The sequence below is a fragment of the Musa acuminata genome, chromosome BXJ3-6 (genome assembly GCF_036884655.1).
Source record: "Musa acuminata AAA Group cultivar baxijiao chromosome BXJ3-6, Cavendish_Baxijiao_AAA, whole genome shotgun sequence".
NCBI classification, from domain to species: Eukaryota; Viridiplantae; Streptophyta; class Magnoliopsida; order Zingiberales; family Musaceae; genus Musa; species Musa acuminata.
In genome coordinates this window covers 2,935,820-2,956,387 of record NC_088354.1, presented here as the reverse complement: position 1 = coordinate 2,956,387, position 20,568 = coordinate 2,935,820, and the positions used below count along the sequence as shown (strand labels likewise).

General features: G+C 43.7%; 3 protein-coding genes across 3 annotated transcripts; all 3 read left to right on the top strand.

Annotated features, from left to right (window-relative positions):
• The first annotated feature begins 3,934 nt into the window (after positions 1 to 3,934).
• Positions 3,935 to 5,381, top strand: LOC135639791 (transcription factor bHLH94-like). The gene is made up of 3 exons (XM_065153698.1): positions 3,935 to 4,468; positions 4,741 to 5,130; positions 5,222 to 5,381. Exons 1-3 carry the CDS (start codon positions 4,049 to 4,051, stop codon positions 5,324 to 5,326), a joined length of 915 nt encoding a protein of 304 aa, XP_065009770.1. The 5' UTR covers positions 3,935 to 4,048; the 3' UTR covers positions 5,327 to 5,381.
• Positions 5,382 to 10,585: 5,204 nt separating this feature from the next.
• LOC103986769 (plant cysteine oxidase 3-like) lies at positions 10,586 to 12,058 on the top strand. The gene is made up of 5 exons (XM_009404862.3): positions 10,586 to 10,834; positions 10,918 to 11,072; positions 11,170 to 11,302; positions 11,530 to 11,736; positions 11,808 to 12,058. The coding sequence occupies exons 1-5, from the start codon at positions 10,714 to 10,716 to the stop codon at positions 11,930 to 11,932; spliced, it is 741 nt and encodes a 246-aa protein (XP_009403137.2). The 5' UTR covers positions 10,586 to 10,713; the 3' UTR covers positions 11,933 to 12,058.
• A 5,214-nt stretch (positions 12,059 to 17,272) lies between these two features.
• Positions 17,273 to 19,995, top strand: LOC135640267 (ABC transporter G family member 1-like). The gene is made up of 7 exons (XM_065154553.1): positions 17,273 to 17,680; positions 17,781 to 18,245; positions 18,316 to 18,402; positions 18,486 to 18,614; positions 18,688 to 18,879; positions 18,978 to 19,064; positions 19,146 to 19,995. Exons 1-7 carry the CDS (start codon positions 17,348 to 17,350, stop codon positions 19,827 to 19,829), a joined length of 1,977 nt encoding a protein of 658 aa, XP_065010625.1. The 5' UTR covers positions 17,273 to 17,347; the 3' UTR covers positions 19,830 to 19,995.
• The last annotated feature ends 573 nt before the right edge of the window (positions 19,996 to 20,568 follow it).

The following is a 20,568-nucleotide window of genomic DNA, read 5'->3' as shown; positions in this document are numbered from 1 at the left end:
GGTTTGCCTACACTCGAATCTGCTTAAGCTAGCTAAGGCAATCAAATGAAACCAACGATCGGGAGGGCTGCGGAAGCTTATGGAAGTTGCACAAAGTATTGTGCTAGGCTGCCTATGACAACAAGATTGGCAGCCATGGGCACCCTTGCTGGCTATGTGATGAGGATTCTGACTCCCTCGGCCGGTATGCCTTCTTCAGCTGCTCTATTTGAGTATCCAGTTTCAACACAGAAGGGATTGGACGGAAGGAAGGCGCAATGCTGACCAGAATCATTTGTTTCTGAGAGTTGCTATTGCTAATAGCCTATGGTGCTTATGGCGAGCCAGAACTGAAGCTAAGTTCAACAAAGCCATGCATGTATTAGGTAATTGCACATTGATGGATCTTTTAGTCCACAACAAAGCCAAGTGGTGTTGGATATTGCATTGTTGCCGGTGGCAGGAATGTGTTGGAGCCTGTGAAGCATTGGCCATGAAGGAATGAATCTAGTGGCTTGCGTCGTGCTATTCTAGAAACCAAAACGACTCCTCTATTAACATGACATCCACTTTTGATGCTGTAAGGGTGTAGCATGATTATAAGGAATGCAAGCAGGACTGTCAACTGGATATCCAATCATACCAGAGTTATCCGGTCCACTTGGATATGGAATTTCCATTTTCCGGATGACCTTTTTGATGCTACTGGTAACCATTTCATTTGTAGGTAATTAGATCTTCTTCTCTGGGGAGAAAAAAGTGGCAAACTGGTGAAATAAGACTGAACATTCTTTGTGTCGATTAGGTCTTCAGCTGTTGTTCCTCTTCACACCTGATTTGTGCATGAGCAGACACCATCGATGCTGACTTGTGGTGGATTCATAGCTGACCTCCTCCATATTTAGTTAAACGAAGGTGAGTTCTTGTTTCTCATGCGCCTGAGGTGTAGGTCTGCCTGTCCGCGACATATGGGCTTGTGTGCAACTTCAACTGTTGCTTTCTGGGGTAGCTGATAGTTAAGCTCGGTGAGTGAGCTGATGAGATGCACTTAACGAGCAATGGTGGGGTTTTATAGGCTGTGGTGACTTGAGATATGCATGTGGTGTGTCTTGTGCTGGGGACTTGTGCATGTACTTGTATAGTGATTCCGTAAACTCTCATTTGCCAACATATCTGCACCAACAGTTTCTTATAGTTCTCCTGTTTTCCATGTGATTGGTTTGCACTGCAATCATCTTTTTAGGGTTCTTCTTTCGGGGTGAAAGTTTTCTGCGAGAGTTGGGAGGGGGTTTGTTGTGTTGGTTGCAGGTAGATTATTCGGTAGCTTTGTTGTGGATTTACCTTCGATTTCCACAACGTAATCTGATTATTTTAATATGATACGATGATTCAGATGCAGACAACCGGAGGGACAGCGGCTGATATCGTAGAAGATTCAGATGTTTGCCAAGATGGAGTCCCGAAAGGCTTCTCGAGCCTCATAATATCTGTTTCTTCTTCTTCTTCTTCTCTTGTTGTCTTTGGATTCTTGTAAGATCCGAACATGAAACGCTTAGCAATCAAGATAAGGACGGGTTGATGCTGGCGATGGAAGGATGAATCACGTAACCACAGACAACATTAATGGGATCATACTGGGTCCGATCTAAAGCACTATCTATCCCTTATCATCATCACCTCACACCGTACCGCTTCACAGGATGGACAGGCGAAACGCACACGGATTGGCCAAAGGAGAGGGAGAAGGAATCCAATCATGCCTGCGCATGCAACAGCAACATTGTTCATTACTTTTGGCTTTAAAGGATCAGCTAATGACCCCTCAGGGATACGTGTAGTACTACTTTTGCAACTGTTTGTTTTCTTGTTTTTGTTATGATGAAGTGATTCTAAAGCTTGTTGTTAAGTATGGAGTCAGACGAGGCTCATGTTTTGGGCCTATGGCTTTATTATTATTGTTGTATCTTGAGATCATATCATTATCGTTCTCTCTCTTCACTCTCTGTCTCTCTGTATGCATAGAAAGAAACCACAGCAAAGTCCATGTTGACTCTGAATTCTTCTCTGACATATATAATCTTTCAACACTGAAGGTTCTTAGCTGAACACTGTGGGGGAACAATGGATCGGGATGAATCATTGTGGTTTTGCCGGAGATCGACTGTGCATGGCTCAGTGGAGTACGGCAGCTTCTACACTTGGCTCCGTGGTCATCATACATTGTTTACCGAAGGCTTCTTTGACAGCTTGTTCTCAGAGATCTGCTTCCATGTAGCTGCTGATGGTTTCTTCCACTTCCCTTCCACGTTTCTCAAGCCTCATCCCGACGCTGATCTAAAGGTTGGAGCGATTGCATAAAGCATCCTATGGATTGTTCTAATTACATTTCTTATGAGAGAGAAAGAAACAGAGAGAGAGGAAGAGAGCATAGTCCAAAACGAGACCGAACGAATCTTCCACGTCAAATCGGTACGTCGGCATGTCGTTCGGACGCTCTCGTGACCTTCCCATGCAAACATTTGGATAAATGACCAATACAATCCCCAGACTTCTCGAAACTGTATATATTATATATGTATATATGACATGATTTGAGAGGTGGAATATAATGTTTTGTGAGCTGCCGTATGAAATGAAACACTATATGTTGGCTCAAAGATGGAGTTGGTGCAAGCAAAAAGAGGCATGGAGATGGATCGAAGCTACACTACATTGGGGGATTGGGGGATTGGGGAAACAGCGAAATGGCAATGAATTCTTCGATGAAATCCAATTGCAATGATCCATCTAGCTCGGGCGACACAACCTCTGAACAAGTCCACCTAATTCTCGTACGTTCTTCCGGGATCATATTGCATTCATGTCTTGCTAAGACTTGATCATTAGTAGTACTTGGTTTTTGGCACGGGTGATGTGATCCCAAAGCAATGTTATAATTTCCCCTTCGCTTGTGTCCAAATGATTTGCTCTCCATCCATCTTCTTCATCATGTGAAGGATAATAAGGTGGAGATGGGTCATGAGAAACCCCCCACGTCGAGTCCCATTCATGGGACGCACCCTTCACCATACCATGCCACAAATCCTTCATCTGCAGTTACTTGCTGCATCCACCAACGTTTATGGTCAGGTAATATGCAGCATCATGGTTGCAACCTTATCTGATACTTAAAGATATTACTGGAATTTGAATGTGATTATAGAATTCATAACACTTGTACTTGCTGATGAACTTTCTAATTATTCTATTTTGTAGATATCACTCTTCCCAGCTTTAATCAATGCGAGTTCCCCCACCATGCCATCAGTAACAGGTCTATCTCGAGAAGAAGCTGTTGATTCGTCCTTGTCAGGTGGTGCAACCCAAGAAATGTGTCCTTCTCTGCGATCAACGTTGCAGTGTTCTATCAAGGTGAGTAATCATTAAGTTGTGGGTTCTGACGAGCTCATGAAGCTGTTCCCTTCTGCCACAGAACGAGCACGAACGGTTTAACCTACAAAACTTAAAGATTTACGTGGGAGATGAGAGAGAGAGAGAGAGGAGAAAGGTGTTGGGCCTTTAAGGCTGATGATTGCAGAGGAGTTGGAGGAGAAGATCACATGGCGTTTCTCCAGAAAGCATATAAAAAGAACAAGGCAAAGACATGGGTCCTTTAATAAGGGATGCGGCTGTCACCGGTGTTGCAAGGCAATGGATAGCTTCTGACTCCAATGGCTGCTGCCACTTCTTTTCTGTCAGTCGTCACTGAGCCGTTCGACTCGAGAGTTTTGGGCCTTGGAATCATCAGAGGTTAATTATAGCTCATCATGCGCCTCCTCTACATCTTAACAAAAGCTAACACAGACCACGTTACTCGTGTCCCTTCCCTCCGTTGGACTTATACGGAAATGTTGCGTTGCTTTTGTCACCATTGATGCCTTTATAGCACCCCACCAAGTTGTATGTAGCTTTTTCTCTCACCGCCACGGAGGAGGAGGAGGAGAAAGAAGAGCTCGGTCTCAGTATGTTTGCGCCCATCTAAGCTTTCCTTGGTGTTAGCGTCCGAAGAGAGAGAGAGAGAGAGAGGCATATGGCACTGGAAGCTGTGGCGCTCCCACAGGACCTCTTCGGTTGCGCCATGAACGAGTTGTACAACATGGGAGGAGCAGCGTGGTGCTACGCCTTTGGTGATGAGGGGGAGGAGAAGGGTGTGGCGTTAGATTGTAAGATAAGTGGTGGTGGAGGAGGTGGCGTGCATGGGAATTTGGACGTCTCTTCGGGTGCAAGCTCGTCGCTGCTGGAGACAGCTGCCAAGGACGGCGCCTTGGTCATCGGCCGAGAGGCAACGGCAGGGGGGAGGAAGAGGCGGCGCACCAAGGTTTTCAAGAACCAGGAGGAGGTGGAAAACCAAAGGATGACCCACATCGCCGTGGAGCGGAACCGGCGGAAGCAGATGAACGAGTACCTGGCTGTGCTCCAATCACTCATGCCGGCCTCCTACGTTCAAAGGGTCTGTCTTCCTCACCCTCCTCCTCCTCCTCTTCTCTAACCTTCCTCTGGCATTGCATTTGCACTGATTCAAGCTGCCTTTGTGTGTGTTTGTGTGTGCCACTTTTCTGATCTCCCTTCCGTTGATGTCCTCTTTATGGCGTATAGTTTTCAGAGCCAGTAACAGTATTTGCATTCATATCTGGTCATCGTTTAGGGTCCTTTGGTTCCCAAAGACAGAGGATCTAATCGTGATACAGCAACCTAGCGAGGTGTTAATGTCTGCATGAACAGGGTGATCAAGCATCGATCATCGGAGGGGCGATAAACTTCGTCAAAGAGCTCGAACAACTGGTCCAATCCCTCGAGGCTCGAAAGCGAGTCGAGCAACGCATGGACGCGGCTCCGTTCGCCGACTTCTTCACCTTCCCCCAGTATTCGACCACCGGTTCGCGCAGCGCAAACAATGACTGCGCGGACGAGGGGGCGACGGAGAACCGGCCGGCTGTGGCTGACATAGAGGTGACCATGGTGGAGAGCCACGCCAACCTCAAGGTCCTCTCCAGGCGGCGGCCGAAGCAGCTGCTGAAGATGGTGCTGGGGCTGCAGAACCTCCGGCTGACCACCCTCCACCTCAACGTGACCTCCATTGCCGAGATGGCCTTCTACTCTTTCAGCCTGAAGGTATGGCAGCCATGCAAACGCTCCTCTTCTGTCTTCCTTGGTTGCAACCGACAATGTCGACCTGTTCTTTTTCTTCATCCGATTGGCGTAGGTGGAAGACGATTGCCAACTGACATCGGTGGATGAAATTGCAACTGCGGTCCATCAGATGGTTGGGACGATTCAGGAGGATGCTGATCGCGACAGCAATCTGTGATTGTAATCTAACCACAATAAGTAGATCCAGCAATCCACTACTGTTCTTATATGCAGCTTTGAGATCTTGTTGTAGTGTCTCAATCCTTGAAGAATATTCAAGCATAGCTTTAATATATGACCTCACATGCATGCATGTAGCCAATTCAAAGAGAGCCCTTCTCGTCGGGAGGTTCTACAAACAGTGTAAGTGCTCGAGTTACATACGTAGAGAGCTGTTTCCTTGTGTCGATGGAAATGGGAGAAGTGGAGAACAGGGGAAAGATTAGGAGATGGGAGATGTTGGATTCCAAGGGATTTGATGTGGACTTAATAAAATGAGACCCTTCAAAAAGAACTGAGAAGGAAAGAGAACAGAAGTTTCAAATCGAGAAAGCGACCTTGAAGTGTCGTCTTGGTTCCCATGTCATGTCATTGTTTGAGAGAGAGAGAGAGAGAGAAAGCATTGGGAAGAGGATAGATACTGTAGGGGTTGGGGATGAATGATTAAAAGATGAAAAGACCTAGTGACTACTTACTGCCATGTGGTGCTGCAAAGACAGGAAGAGCCCCCCCATGAGGATTTGCTGATGGTACCATTTCACTAGGGAAGAAGGAAGAGAACAAAAGAGTGACTGCATCCTACTACTTCATGTGACAAGAGGGCCATTCTCGACGCAGTAACAAAGTCCCTTCACTGCGAGATGAGGATGACAAGATTCATGTCACCAGCACCAGATGCCCTGTGGAGGAGGGAAAGCAACGTACATCTGACCCACCCCATACCCCCACATCAATGGAGCCTCTTCTGCTGGTACACATTTATGTTTGTTCATCCCAGTATGGGGCCAAAATCTTCGGTCCCCCCTTCTAAACACTCACTATAGAATCAAATTGCTTGACCAAAAAAGGCTAAGAAACTGCTCAATCCATGATTCTAATGCTAATCTGTTCATGATAAGTTAAAAACAGCCTAATCTATCAAAAGAAAGGATATTAAAGTGCTAATGCCTATGTCCACTGAGAATCCAATACTTAAGCATCATACCTTTTTGATTATCCAAGAGGATAGAGATTATACATTTGGTGAACAGTTGGATTTCCAACTGTAGAAAGAAGAAAATAGGTTCTGTTCTACAGTGTATATATATATATATAACTTTCTTGGATTTTTAACCATCCTTTTCTCATTCATAAAGGTTAGTGCAAAGTAGAAAAGATAACTGCATATACTGGTAAGATCCACAAAAAACAATTCATGATGATTTTTGTTGCGTGCAAGAGACTCTGAATTCTTGAACACTCAATCTCTTCTAGATTCCAGGCTAATCAAATGTTCCTGGAGTTAAGGTTCTAATAATTTCAAAGGAATCAACAAAAGGTCTGTCTTATCATAGAAAGAAGCCAAAAAGTGATACATCACATTCACATATATACATATATCCAAGACCACACCAATTCCCAAACTAGAAGATCATAGAATGGCAAATACTACAAAGGTTAAGTATGTTCTTACTGACTGAGAAGTTTTGGTGACACGAATTGAGCAGATGATGAAGGGCTAGAAGTAGAAAATGCACATCATTTTGAGAGTATAAACATGAACTCAGCAGCATGTAGGAAACAGGAAGTACATATAACCTTGTAAAAGTTCTTAATCCTACGACCTGTTGTACATCATGCTAAAAGGAATCTACTTGTCAAAACACTCGGTTCGCAAGACTGTGCGGGTGGGTGGTGAACTGAGACAAGGAAGGAGACGAAGGGCCACTGTGGAAAATGAATCTGAAAAGAGAAGGGTGTGCATTTGTCATATTTGCTCTTGCATTGTTGCTGTCGCAAAAAGCGCATCCAACAGCACATGCATGCTTCGTATAGAGCTCATGGTCCCCTTCAGTAGAAGAAAGAGACGTATGAGTATGTACATGGCACCTTATAATACCAGATGGAAGCTTCATGGCGATGGAAGAGCCAGGGCAGGAAACCAACAAGGCCTAGTGGTAATGACCAGCTTGAGCGACCTGCAAATAATGGCCGTATAAAACATGTGAAAGATGGAGACAAAAGAGCAATATGGTCCATCACTGGATTGACTTCTTCGGGCGATGTCTGTGCTCACTTCAGTTTCTGTAATGGTCTCTCACATCTATCTTTTGCATCCACAGATCCACAGTGTTTGCATCAGGAGATATATCTTCCTTCAACAAAGATTAAATGACTTTGTTATGCTTCAACCACGCTTCTTAAGCTGAAACTATACAACACAATGCAAGAAAGAGAATTGGGTCACATTTCCTTGAACATTAGACGAGTTGGCTCCTCAACCAGTGCAACGTAAAAGATATTTGAATGGCATCATCACCATGGAGCATCAGGAGACATGGACACACAAAATGTAGGATCTTACACCCTTCTAATGCATGTAGACTCCAAACCCATGGTGTCTGATAGAGGACAAAATGGATCATCTCAAGACTGACACATGTTTACATCCACCTCAGCAACGAAAGTCGACACCTCAGCAAGTCACTTACGACATGTAGCCGTGTAAGGTGTCATTGAGATATCTTGATTGACGGTTATGCCGTCTTGGCAGGTGATCGAGCCCCATCAGCAAAAGTTACGCCCACATCGACAAGTAATTGAGTCACATCAGCAAAGGTTATCCCACCTCAGCTACTATCTTAGCAGGCGGTTGCACCACCTCTACTATCATCTTTGACTGCTTAAATCGCTTGCGTATAAATACATTCTCTTCTTAATGAAGAAACAAAATCAGATTTTTTTTCTATTAGAAATTATTGGAAATCACCACGTTTAAAACATTTGCAAACTCAAATAATAATTCTGGGAATTTATAATTATAAAAAACATGTTATCTGAAAATAGGGTTTATGTGATACCAAAGAAATGTTCTAATTTTTATAATACTTTCATGAGTACTTTTTAGCAAGGTTCGTAATACCGTACAGTACCGATATTTTGACCTGGGCTCGATATCGATACGGTACGGTATATCGAGCGGTAGACCCAGGTGTACCGAGCGGTACACTCAGGTGTGTCGCATACTGTAGCACTGCTACAGTGCACTCAGACAGGTAACAGGTGGTCTGTGTACCGGCAATCGGTCGGACCGATACGTACCTCCTGTTCTAGGCGGTGCAGTTCGGTACTGCAGACCCTGCTTTTTAGCTCCACATTTCAAGGTTACGAATAATATAGAGCTAATTATAGAGGTGAAGAATAGAGATATTATAATATATTATCTTATCAACTGAAATTTTTAGATAGGATGAGATTAATAAAAATAAATTAGGAACAGCAATGGTTTGTTAATATCTTGAAAGTAGTGATCCAGAAAGCAGAAAGTTGAATGTAATTGTTTTGAGATGGTCAAAGAACACTCCTAATTTGGTGTAATCTGTGAAGGTTTGCTCAGCATTTCCATTCTTTTATCTTATCCGATTAAGACCACTTCAAACTCTAACCTCCTCCTCGATTTGCTGCCGACGACTGCCGTTTCTCACTCTAAACCAAAGACATGCATCCTCCCGAACCTGCGTATAAAAGGCCACCGTCTCGTGCTACTCCCTTTGCGCGCGTGCTGTACTTGTGCGTTCCTCAAACATAAACAACAAGGAAGTGGCGGACATGGCTCTCGGCAAGGGAGTGATGGCTCTGTTGATCGCGGCGGTGGTGGCCGCGGCGACGGTGGAGCAGGCCAGGGCCGACTTCGACGACCCCGAGAATTGCTACTGCCCCTGCATGAGAGACCAGTGCATGCTCCTCGTTGGAGCCACCAAGGGGGTGTGCTCCCGCGCCTGCGACAAGGGCTGCCGTGAAGCTGGCTACGGTGGCCAGCCCAATCGTTTCGAGTTCTGCGGCTTCTGATCTCCATGCACGATGCCCGATCCTGCACGCGTCCATCCATGTCAAGACTCTCGAGCATGGCCTTTTCTCTTTTCTTTTCTTTTCTTTGGTGGTGTTATAGTGGGTTTTTGTCATTTTTCTTCTTGTTCTCGTGATGTTAAACATAGCGATATAATTGTAATGCGTGCTTCGGATCTGTGGGATTACATATGGTGACTTGCCCTTTGCTCATACGATTGAAGTAGAGAGATTTCGACATATATATTGATGGGTTGCACTAAGAGAGAGACTTCTGCTGGTGCATTTTCCAATCGATCAAAAGCGACCACAGTTTCATCAAAAAGGAAAGAGAAAAAAATAGACCACCGCAGTAACGTGGACGAGAAACTGTGTCCTTTTTAACCTTCCAATGGCGGCCACACTGCTCCCTCTGATTTGTCGTTCGTCGAGTAAGGAGAAAAGAACTGCAAGGCTTGTCACCGGTTTGACGTCGCCCCATCTAAAGTGTTGGGTTTCATACTCGTTCGCTACTCATCTTTCTCGGTAAGCTCATTCCTGTGGTCTGCTTCCGGTTTTCCCAAGTCATATGACGAGTCTTGTGGTTGAGATTATTCCGCTCTTTCCTGCACCACTCCCACAAGTCTCCACAAAGCTGTGGGCTGTGTCGATCCTTGTCTCAGGGCATTCCCGATACCAAAAAGTGATGCTTCTCAATAATCTATGAGTTCCTTCTTGGTCATCGAAATCTGATGTGATGAAGAACTGCTCCGGTTGATGGATCTGTCTCCTTGGTTCTTTGAGATCTATGAGTTCCTGCACCACTCTCATTAGCACCGGGAGGTCAACTCATCGTAATCTTCCTTCGTTAGTTTCGACAAGCAAAAATATTGTTTTTGTTTTATGTCTTTCTGCGTGTGCTTTTTCTTTTAGGAAACAAGTAATGGTTGGATGGTAATAAACGCATCGCCAGTTAGATGATGTGTTCCACAACCTGTGTCTAGGGCGCCACGTGGCTATACCAATACCTTACAAGTGGAGCCAGGAGAATACCAGGAGAATGGCCCACCAAATCGGACGCTCCTGGTTTGCTGGTACGGTGCGCACGGTGGCCGCTGTTTCCCTGGAGACGGCTCAAGGTTCACGCCGGTTTACACTTACCACCTGTACGATCACCTCAGCGAGAAAGAAGGCTTGTCCTTCGAGGCGGGTTTCATAGAACACTATTTTTCTTCCTTGAATTAATTTCTAATTTAGTCTTTATATCAATTAATGTGCCATATTGAAATATAAATAGACTTTTGTGCAGTAGAAGCAAATGATTTTTGCCGGAAGCCATTTTGACTGCTTAGATTTCCGTGGGGAGAAGAAGCCCATTGTTTCAAATAACGTACAAAGCGTGGAAAAACTCGCCCCCTCATTTGAGACTTGTAGCCTCACACAAACAGCGGCGATGGACGCCAACGCATATAAATAATCTGAGGAGTTGGATCGACTATTCCATTAATACATCTCCGACGAATTCGTCAAGCTTTCGCGACAATGGAGGTGGCGGTGAGGAGCAAAGTGCAGAGGCTGTACGACGCATGCGCCAGTGTCTTCCGCACCGGGGAGGATGAACCGCTCACGTTCGAGCAGATCCGGTGGCTGCAAAGCCTCCTGGGTAGTAATCTCTTCTCCGACACGAATCCATATGCGTCGTTAGTGGCTCTGCAACTGATTACTGACCTCGTCGAAGGCATGCAGATGGCGTGGGGCCGGCCGACGTCGGAATCGATGGATACGGAGACGAAGGGCCGCGAGGAGATGAGAGGAGTCCGACGAGCCGCCGTGGACTGGTGCTAGGGCATGCGTTGGAGCAGATTACCTATATACACATCCATGAGTGCCAAGATTTCTCGGTACGTCGGCCTCTCAACTCCAAATAGGATGTATTCATGTTCATGAAACTCCTCGTTCGTTTTCGTCAGTAGCTAAATGGATACGATTGCCAAACAGATGGGGGTGTTCTGCTTCCCGGCTGGTGCAACGATGCCTCTGCATGATCACCCGGGAATGGTGGTGCTCACCAAGGTTTTGGACGGTTCAGTGTCATGGAACGCCTATGATTGGGTCTCCAACCCCAGAAAGAGTGAGCACCTTCTTCTCAGTTCCACCCCTTTAATTCCTTCGTTGTTGAGATCAGAAAACATCTCTCAATCTTCCCTCGAAGAAAAGCAAGTTTGTGAGTGGGTAACCAACACGAAACTTGTGGAGTGCTCAACTCATAAATGGGGCAGGGAAGAGAACAGCATTACTCTACAAAAGCTTAGAAAGGTTGAGATAGAGTTTATGACACCGTCGAGGTACTCCTTGCAGATGGACTAGCAAAGGTTGTGGCAGAAGAACGCATACTCCAAGCATCCACCAGGACATCGGTCTTGTTCCCGAGGAGCGGAGGAAACATACACTCTTTCACTGCTCTAACTCCCTGTGCTATACTTGATGTGTTGACTCCTCCGTATTCTGATGAACTTGGAAGGCCATCAACCTACTACATCGACATACCCATACCTTGGCTTCCGGGTAAGCATGAACCTGCTGCGTTTTGCTGGTTTCGCAGTCATGGGAGAATGACGAGATGTGGATGCATTCAGGTTTCTGCATACTTGAAGAGGCAGAATTGCCGGATGATCTGGTCGTTGCCGGAGCGCCATACCTTGGTCCTGAGCTCATTGTTGTTGATGAAGAAGAAGAAGATGATGATGATGACATGTATTGATTAGCTTTTCTTGTACACTGCACATATTTTTCCAGCTGTACAGGTTCAGCTAAGTCGGATGACTTCTGCTGCTTCCCGTGATGATAATGATGTAAAGAGATGATGAATCACTGACTTTTTTTTTTTACCTAAAAATTAATATTGATGGAAGTATAAAAATTAAATTATTTTTATTATATAAAAATTTTAATATCAAGAGTTGAAATAAAATAATTATAAATAAAAATTTAGATTTATGTATCTTTTATGTTATTTAAAAAAAAATCTGATATTTAAGTATATCATCATTTAAAAAATTACAATGATAGATTTCAATATGCAAAGAGAACTAAATTTATTATTTTTCTTTCTATATATATTTCATAGAATTATTGTAAATGATAAAATAGAGCTTAATTTAAAATGAAAGAAAATTTATAATCTCTCTTATATATATTATTACGTATAGAGTCTTAAGAGGTTATGTTTATTTACGAACGATAGCGGAGGATTTAAATAAGTATTTAAAATATTTTTTATAATCATGTTTATCTTCTAAGAAATTATATCATAATTAGGTTTTTTCTATTATTTGATGATCATAATTAGAATCTTATTATATTTTATAAACTATTTTTTAAAAATTAAATAACATCATATAATATAATATTCTTTCATTTGATCTATTAATTGATAAGATTTTAAAAAATAAAAATAATTTTTAAAATAATTTTATTAATTGAATTATAAATATTTTAAAAAATACTTTACATATATATAAATTTCATAAAATATGTTAATAAATCTAATAAATATAATAATATTATATTAAGTTTGACTATCAATGCGAGAAATGATTATGTGCCATTTATATTATACTAGGTATCACAACATAATTAATTTTTTCTAATATTTATCAATAATGATCCTTATAATTTATTTTATTAAGATAATAATATATATACATAAATATAAATAGGATAATAGGTTGTTGTCTTATTATGCTATGGCACGCAATGGTGTAATGCTGACGACCAAGACAAGTCATCGCAATGCTTAGGCTACTGCACATATGCAGTTGTCCAATAACACTACTATTTACATAGTCGTTGCTCTCAATTGGACCAATGAAGGGCATCACCCTCAATAATATCAACAACAGCTCGTTTCATAAATGTGGGCAGCATACATCTGATGGTTCTACCTAGATTTCATCACTCGCAAGCAGACGATGAGCACAAAGAAATAGTTTCACAAATCAGATGTAATACATTACAGATTAATTCAGTAATAATCATGTTGGTTGGGATCATGTTGACAATGCCTAAAAGGCGTTTAACACGTGCTCCAACGCACTAGTAACTGGGTTGATATTGGGCCACTTGTGTAACCAGCGGGCCAATGTGTTGGATCGCATGTTTAATTAACAAATAAATTTAAATTTCATTAAATAATTATATATATATATATAATTATATATATATCCTCTTAATTTAATAATAAAGCCCAACTAGTCCCACCTTGGATGTCGCTTGTCACCACCTCAATGAGTGAGTAGATCAGTCTGCTTTGTTGGTTTTTACCTCCATATATCAATTAGATTTCTTAGATTCTATTTGTGTGACATATTCATCTAATGCAGCCACGTATCGAGCTACTACCTAAGATGCCCCATCCATCTCCTCTGGTCCCGACGATCATTGCACGACAAGTAAGCACATTTAACTTCATGCTTCTCTGTCATTTGAAGCGTGAGATGTGCACGCGGTATGAACGTGTACACGAAAAAGATCGACTAGGAAGGAAACCAAACTCCTCGCGTGTAGCAGGAGGAGTTCATGCCGGACAACACAAGAGTCCACGCAGAGTCAAAGACATGCAAAGAGCACACGTGGAGTCAACGTTCAAACCTTTTCGAGACAGCATTCCTACGTCTTCGACGACGAACAACGGTTTTGACTCCACATCTTATTCCTCTTCCCATTAAATGGTCGAGAAGGAGATTAGATGTCTTGCAACTGTACATATGATCGTGATTTCGGAACTATCGGTTGTAGTAGTTTTTCAAAACCAAGAATTGGAACCGAACCCTCTTAGGTTTGATTCTGATTCGAACCATTAATTTTTTTTTATTAAAAATATAAAAAAAAATTATAATTTTATTTTTAAATTTTAAAAAATATGTGTATAATATGTGTAATGACAATAAAAATAAAATTATAAATTTTTTAATCAAATTAAAAAATACTTCTATTAAAATTTACTTAATAAAAATATTTTTAGTTTATGTTATTTATCCTATTTAATCGGTTTGAAACTCGGTTTAAAACTAAGTTTTAGTTTTCCAAAATTAGAAACTTGAATTTAATCGCCTTCGGTTATAATTTTATTTGAAATCGATAAATCAACGAATTGATTTGAACTTGATTCCAACTTCATATGGTTAGCAACCATGACAATGCCAACAAAGGAGTTCTAGGTTAGTATGACGCGACACTTCAGACCCGAACGGGGTGACTAATTGCCCTAGTATCGTTTGACATCATATAAGTCAATGTCGCATATCGCAGAGCCGTTTTGGAAAGCTTGGAACGGCACCACACAGTGTGGGTCTATACAGGTCGGTCGGCGTTGGTCCGTACGGTAAGCCAACTGGCCGAGAAGTCAGCAACCATTAACAAACTATGTACGATCGACCCTTGTTCATAGGTATAAAAATCAACCCCGTGACCAACGTCAAGAGAGGATTTCGAGCATTTAACTCTCTTTTACTTTATTTAATACTAACTTAAACTTTGGAGGGGTTAAGTCGAAAAATCTCCCTTCCGACTTCAGCTTATGTGTAGGAGTTTGATGACAAAGAAGCAGACAACCTACCAAGGGAGAATATAAGCCTAGGGAAATGAGGCTTGAACTGAACCTTACTCGATACTCACTTCCACCATCTGAGATGGACAACGTTATGCATCCGGGATTGAATCGAGCCGTGTCGATACTTATGAGGGATACCCTGGGGACCCGACAGCATTACAGTTAGTAACGCTCCATCCCGCGGTAGCCAGGTCAACCGGAAGGACGCCCTCTGACAGAGGCAATAAAGGCGTCACGACCTGATTAACATCAGCTACCTTGGATGACCCCTCGCGCCTCGATCGACCCGACAGCACTCGGTCAAACTGATCGGAACACCAGCCGAGGCACATTAACACCTACTCGGGCTTGGTTCTTCAGGTCACGCCAATGACAATGTCAGACGCCATCAGAGGTACGGTCCTGCTCCTCCAGGCAGGCACATCAGGTAACACTAAACTGCCCTATAAATACCCCCGAGTTCTAAACGATGAGGGGGACTTCTGGATACAAAAAATCCCCTCCGCATCCACTAACTGGATCGTAGGAGGACACTCTCCAAAAACATCTCTTCTCTTGAAACCCCCTCCACACCATTTGCTAACTTGATCGTCAGAGGGGTCGGGCCGAGCTTCCGACCCGACCTGTGTGCAGATACGAGAACGGGATCGCTTCCTCCCGGTGCTGCGACGCGAGATCCCCGTCATTCGGACCCCCAACAAAGCTGTGTCGGCCCCGAGGCCACGGCATAAAGTTGTTTACACTAACTAACAGATACTTCGTGCATGTGTGTGCGGTTGCTAGTTTGCCTATGCATCTCTCTAGCGCCTTAAAACCAGCCCAATTATAACCGTACCATACGCATGTGTGTGCGGTTGCTAGTTTGCCTATGCGTCTCTCTCGCGCCTTAAAACCAGAGGTTGAAACGAGGCTGTCGTGTAACGAATGCCTTCTTCCAAATATAAATTATATATCTACACAACGGTGACAGACTACACGAAAGAACAAACATGTTTGATTTCTCTAAGTCTTCCTTTCTGCCTGTACATTGTGTTGCTTAGCCGTCACAGCCACCAATTTGCGTGTGGAAGCCACCGGTTTGATCTTATATTTTTGGATTAGTTGAAGCTACTACAAACATCCAAGCATGAAGGCTTTCTTACGGGCAACATCTTTGAACCTCGTTTGATCTTTTGTATTCGGCTTGTTTTTATCTGAAAATTTCGAGCTTTTTTAGTTTTGTTTCCACCAAAGTGGTAGGAAGAACAGTAGCAGGTTTTTCTCATGTGTCTATTTTGCAGTCCTTGCCATATGTTTGCTGCGATCTGCATCCAAGTGTTGGGCAGATTCTGGCTCTGCGTTGCACAGTTTAGAGCCTTTAGCTCAGCCGTGAGATATGTGGCTCCTACTCGAGATAGAGATAGAGCTTTAAATCTTCATAGAAAAACCTATATGATGGCTTGTTCGATTATGACTTGGATATCTTGTCAAGAACGCATAGTAAGGTAATTTGGATCCCCATCAGAGAAGTCGGAACGGGAAATCTCGAGTGTGGATTTGCTGGAACTGTTCTCTGCATTCAAAGTCACTTGAACGGATCTACTTCCACGCCTATGGCAATCGTGTTGGCTCCTCCACCAGAAGAAAAAGGACCGAAACATGCATGCATGGGGTCTTCTGTCATTGTGATCGTGACACACCCTTGACGCACGTGACAAACACCTTCAAACCATCAAACTTCTTCGGACACGCCGTCAAAGCATCCTTGCCAGTCTGGTTTGCACGAGAAGAATGGTTTGACACGGCTGATTTGGTAATGGAAGTCCTTCATCAAGAAATTTCTTGTTCTCGTTCCATTCTCTCTCTCTCTCTCTCTCTCTCTCACGGGCCGGCGTTTCTCGTTTGTTTCCTTGCCGCTGCTGCTTCTAAATTTACTACAAGAGAAGACGATGATCGAGTTAGGTTATGTGAATGAGATGATGTTGCGAAAGACAATTAAACATCCTTCAAATCTCTTCGCCCAGTATTGGATTTCTCTTTGGCAGTGCATCGAACATGTCCAGTTCCGGTCACTTCCAGCATTACTAACAAGTGGTTCAGCTCTTCCCGGACATCAATAGTCTCCATGAACAGTGTCACTTTCCGGCAGGACGAACAAGTGGTTCAGCTCTTCTCTGACGATAATAATCTCCATCTCCATCAACGTTGTTGTTATTGTCAATCAAATACATCAACTGTGTATCAATGTATTTAAGTCGTGGATTCGAGTACAAAATAACTATTCTTGTTGGAATAACATTCGTTATATATATATATATATATATATCGCATGTTTCACATGTCGCATGGGCCAGGGTTCGTTACAATGTTGACATCCCGCTAGTTCATGTTTCACGTTGCGGTTGCAGATTCATTAGGTCCGACCAGACCAATCAATGACGCTCATCTGTACGTCTTCTTTCTACCCTTACCCATTTATATAAGTAGATCGAAGGTAGAATGTAACCCAAGCCAACCCTCTCTCTCTCTCTCTCTCTCTCTCTCTCTCTCTCTCTCTCTCTGTGATCTCTTTCGTTAGCTTAACTAATGGCAGAAGAGATAGCTCAGGAAATGGGACTGGTGACCCAGAACCGGCAGCCGGAGCATGTTGTTCCGGTCGGGCCGAGTGAAAGGGGAGTGTATCTGACGTGGGAGGATCTGTGGGTAACCGCATCCAACGGGAGGAGTGCGTCGAACGTTATACTCGCCGGCCTGACCGGATATGCCCAGCCGGGCGAGGTCACCGCCATCATGGGTCCTTCCGGCTGCGGCAAGTCCACCCTTCTCGATGCATTAGCAGGGAGATTGGGGTCCAGCACAAGGCAGTCCGGGCACATCTTGGTGAATGGCCGACGACAGAGGCTGTCTTTTGGGACTTCGGTGAGATTGCTAGTCTCGTATACATTTCCATGGTTGAATCTCTTTCACATCTGCTTCTTGTCCTTCGTCTCTAACGATCTCCTCCGACGTGATAACTCAGGCTTATGTGACGCAAGATGACATCCTGATGACGACGCTGACGGTACGAGAAGCGGTGTACTACTCTGCGGAACTGCAGCTGCCGAAGACGATGACCAAGTCGGAGAAGAGGGAGAGAGCAGACATGACCATCGGAGAGATGGGGCTGCAGGACGCCATGGACACGAGAATCGGCGGCTACTCGTCCAAAGGCATCAGCGGCGGCCAGAAGAGAAGGGTGAGCATCTGCGTCGAGATCCTCACTCGCCCCAAGCTTCTCTTCTTGGACGAGCCCACCAGCGGCCTCGACAGCGCCGCTTCCTACCACGTCATGCATCGCATCGTCAACCTTGCAAGGCACGACGGAATGACCATTCTTGCCTCCATTCATCAACCCAGCAGCGAAGTCTTTGAGCTCTTCGACAACTTGTGCCTTCTCTCTTCTGGCAGAACCGTTTACTTCGGACCAACTTCCAGAACCAACGAGGTAAATCCACATCCTTCGCAACATAACATCTGTGCAACATCGTTTTAGCTGATATGATTCGGTTCTGCAGTTCTTTGCGTCGAATGGTTTTCCATGCCCAACCTTCAGAAACCCCTCCGATCACTACCTTCGAACCATAAACAAGGACTTCGACAAGGTCAGATAATGAATTCTCATTCTGTCATGTGCATGCTTTGGAGCTTCTTCCTCGAAGCTCATGAAAGTTGTTGCTCTGTGCAGGAGTCTAAAGAAGGATGTAGTGAGAGGTTGAACAACGCCAACAAAGCTATCGATGTACTGACGATGTCATACAAGCAGTCCGAGACGTGCAAACATGTGGCGAGACGAGTCTCTGAGATATGCAATACGGTGAGCTAATGGTCACTTATCGGCATCGATCACTTCGCTAAATCTGAGCTCACAGGGAGTTTGACTTTTGCAGGAAGGAGATCTGGTAAAGAACAAAAGGCAAGCCAGTTTTGCTGCCCAGTGCGTTGTGCTCACGAAGAGATCCTTCGTGAACATGTACAGGGATTTAGGCTACTATTGGCTGCGACTTGCGATCTACATCATGCTCTGTCTTTGCATTGGTACCGTCTTCTATGATATTGGACTCAGCTATGGGTCGATTCAGGTGAGATGATCAACCCTGTCGTGTTATGCTTGGCTATAAGCAAGTCATACTTGAAGGATGGAAACCGATCACACGCATGCACTCGCTAAATCTTACAGGCAAGGGGTTCGATGCTGATGTTCGTAGCAGGATTCCTCACTTTCATGGCGATTGGAGGATTTCCATCCTTCGTGGAAGACATGAAGGTGAGAGGCACTCTGTTTTTACTGTCTTCATGATCTAAATGCTGTCCAGCAACTGAATTGGGCACGATACGCTTCCTGCAGATTTTTCGACGCGAGAGACTCAACGGGCACTACGGCGTGGCGGCGTTCGTGATCAGCAACACGCTCTCGTCGGCGCCCTACCTAGCGCTCGTCTCGCTACTTCCGGCGGCCATGGCGTACTACCTCGCCGGTCTCCAACGAGGGTTTGAACACTTCATCTTCTTCAGCCTGGTGCTCTACATGTGCATGCTGCTGGTGGAGGGGCTGATGATGATCGTCGCCAGCATCGTGCCCAACTTCCTCATGGGCATCATCACCGGTGCCGGAATCCAAGCGGTGATGATACTGTCAAGTGGCTTCTTCCGATTGCCCAGAGACCTACCCAAGCCGGTGTGGAAGTACCCGGTCTACCACATCGCCTTCCACAAGTACGCCAACCAGGGCTACTTCAAGAACGAGTTCATCGGTCTGACCTTCCCCGGCAGCGAAGCCGGCGGAGCAGCCGCCGTGACTGGGGAGACTGTGGTGAAAGATTACTGGCAGATGGAGGTGGGCTACTCCAAGTGGGTTGATCTGGCCATACTGTTCCTCATGGTGATCCTTTACAGGCTCTTGTTCTTGGTCATCATAAAGGTGAGTGAGAAGGCGAAGCCAATGCTCATGGAGCTGCTGAATGCTCCACCCAAGAAGGTCATGCAGGTCATGGAACAGCCCCTAGAAGATGACACAGAACCAAACCCTTGATTGATGCAGCACTTTTGACTTTCTCTGGGTGGAATTAGTTTCTTCATCATCATCAACATGTTTTCTTTTTTCCTGTTCCATTTTCTTTGCCTTTTGTTTTTTTTTAGGACTGTAAGAGTTAGTGATTTTTGTATATTGTATACAGAAATAAATAGGGTTTTGTGTACTGTGATGCCAGCAAATTAAGCTTATTTGTTCCTCCCATCTATTCATTAGAAATATGATTAAAATGATTTTAGGATGCCTTTGAGAATTATTGGATATAATAAAATAGAAGTTAAGGAAAAATAAGAGGAAATTTATAATTTCTCTTATATATATTATCACGTATAGAGTCTTAAGTGGTTCTCTTTATTTACGAGCAGAGCATTTAGAACGTGTATTTAGAAAAAAATTTATAATCATATTTATCTTCTAAGAAATCATATCAAAATTATGTTTTTTTTATTATTTGATGATCATAATTAGAATCTTATTATATTTATAATTTTTTATAAAAAAAAATAATATAATATAATATAATATTCTTTCATCTATTAATAGATAAGATTTAAAAAATAAATATAAAAATATTAAAAAAATTGTTTTAAAATTATTTTATTAATTGAATTATGAATATTTTTAAAAAATATTTTACACGGTGTTGGTGGAAACAACTTTGAGCCGTGGCCTCGGGGCCGACGCGGCTCGGTTCGGGTCCGGACAACGGGGATCTCCTTGGGACGTTCCACGAGCCCGC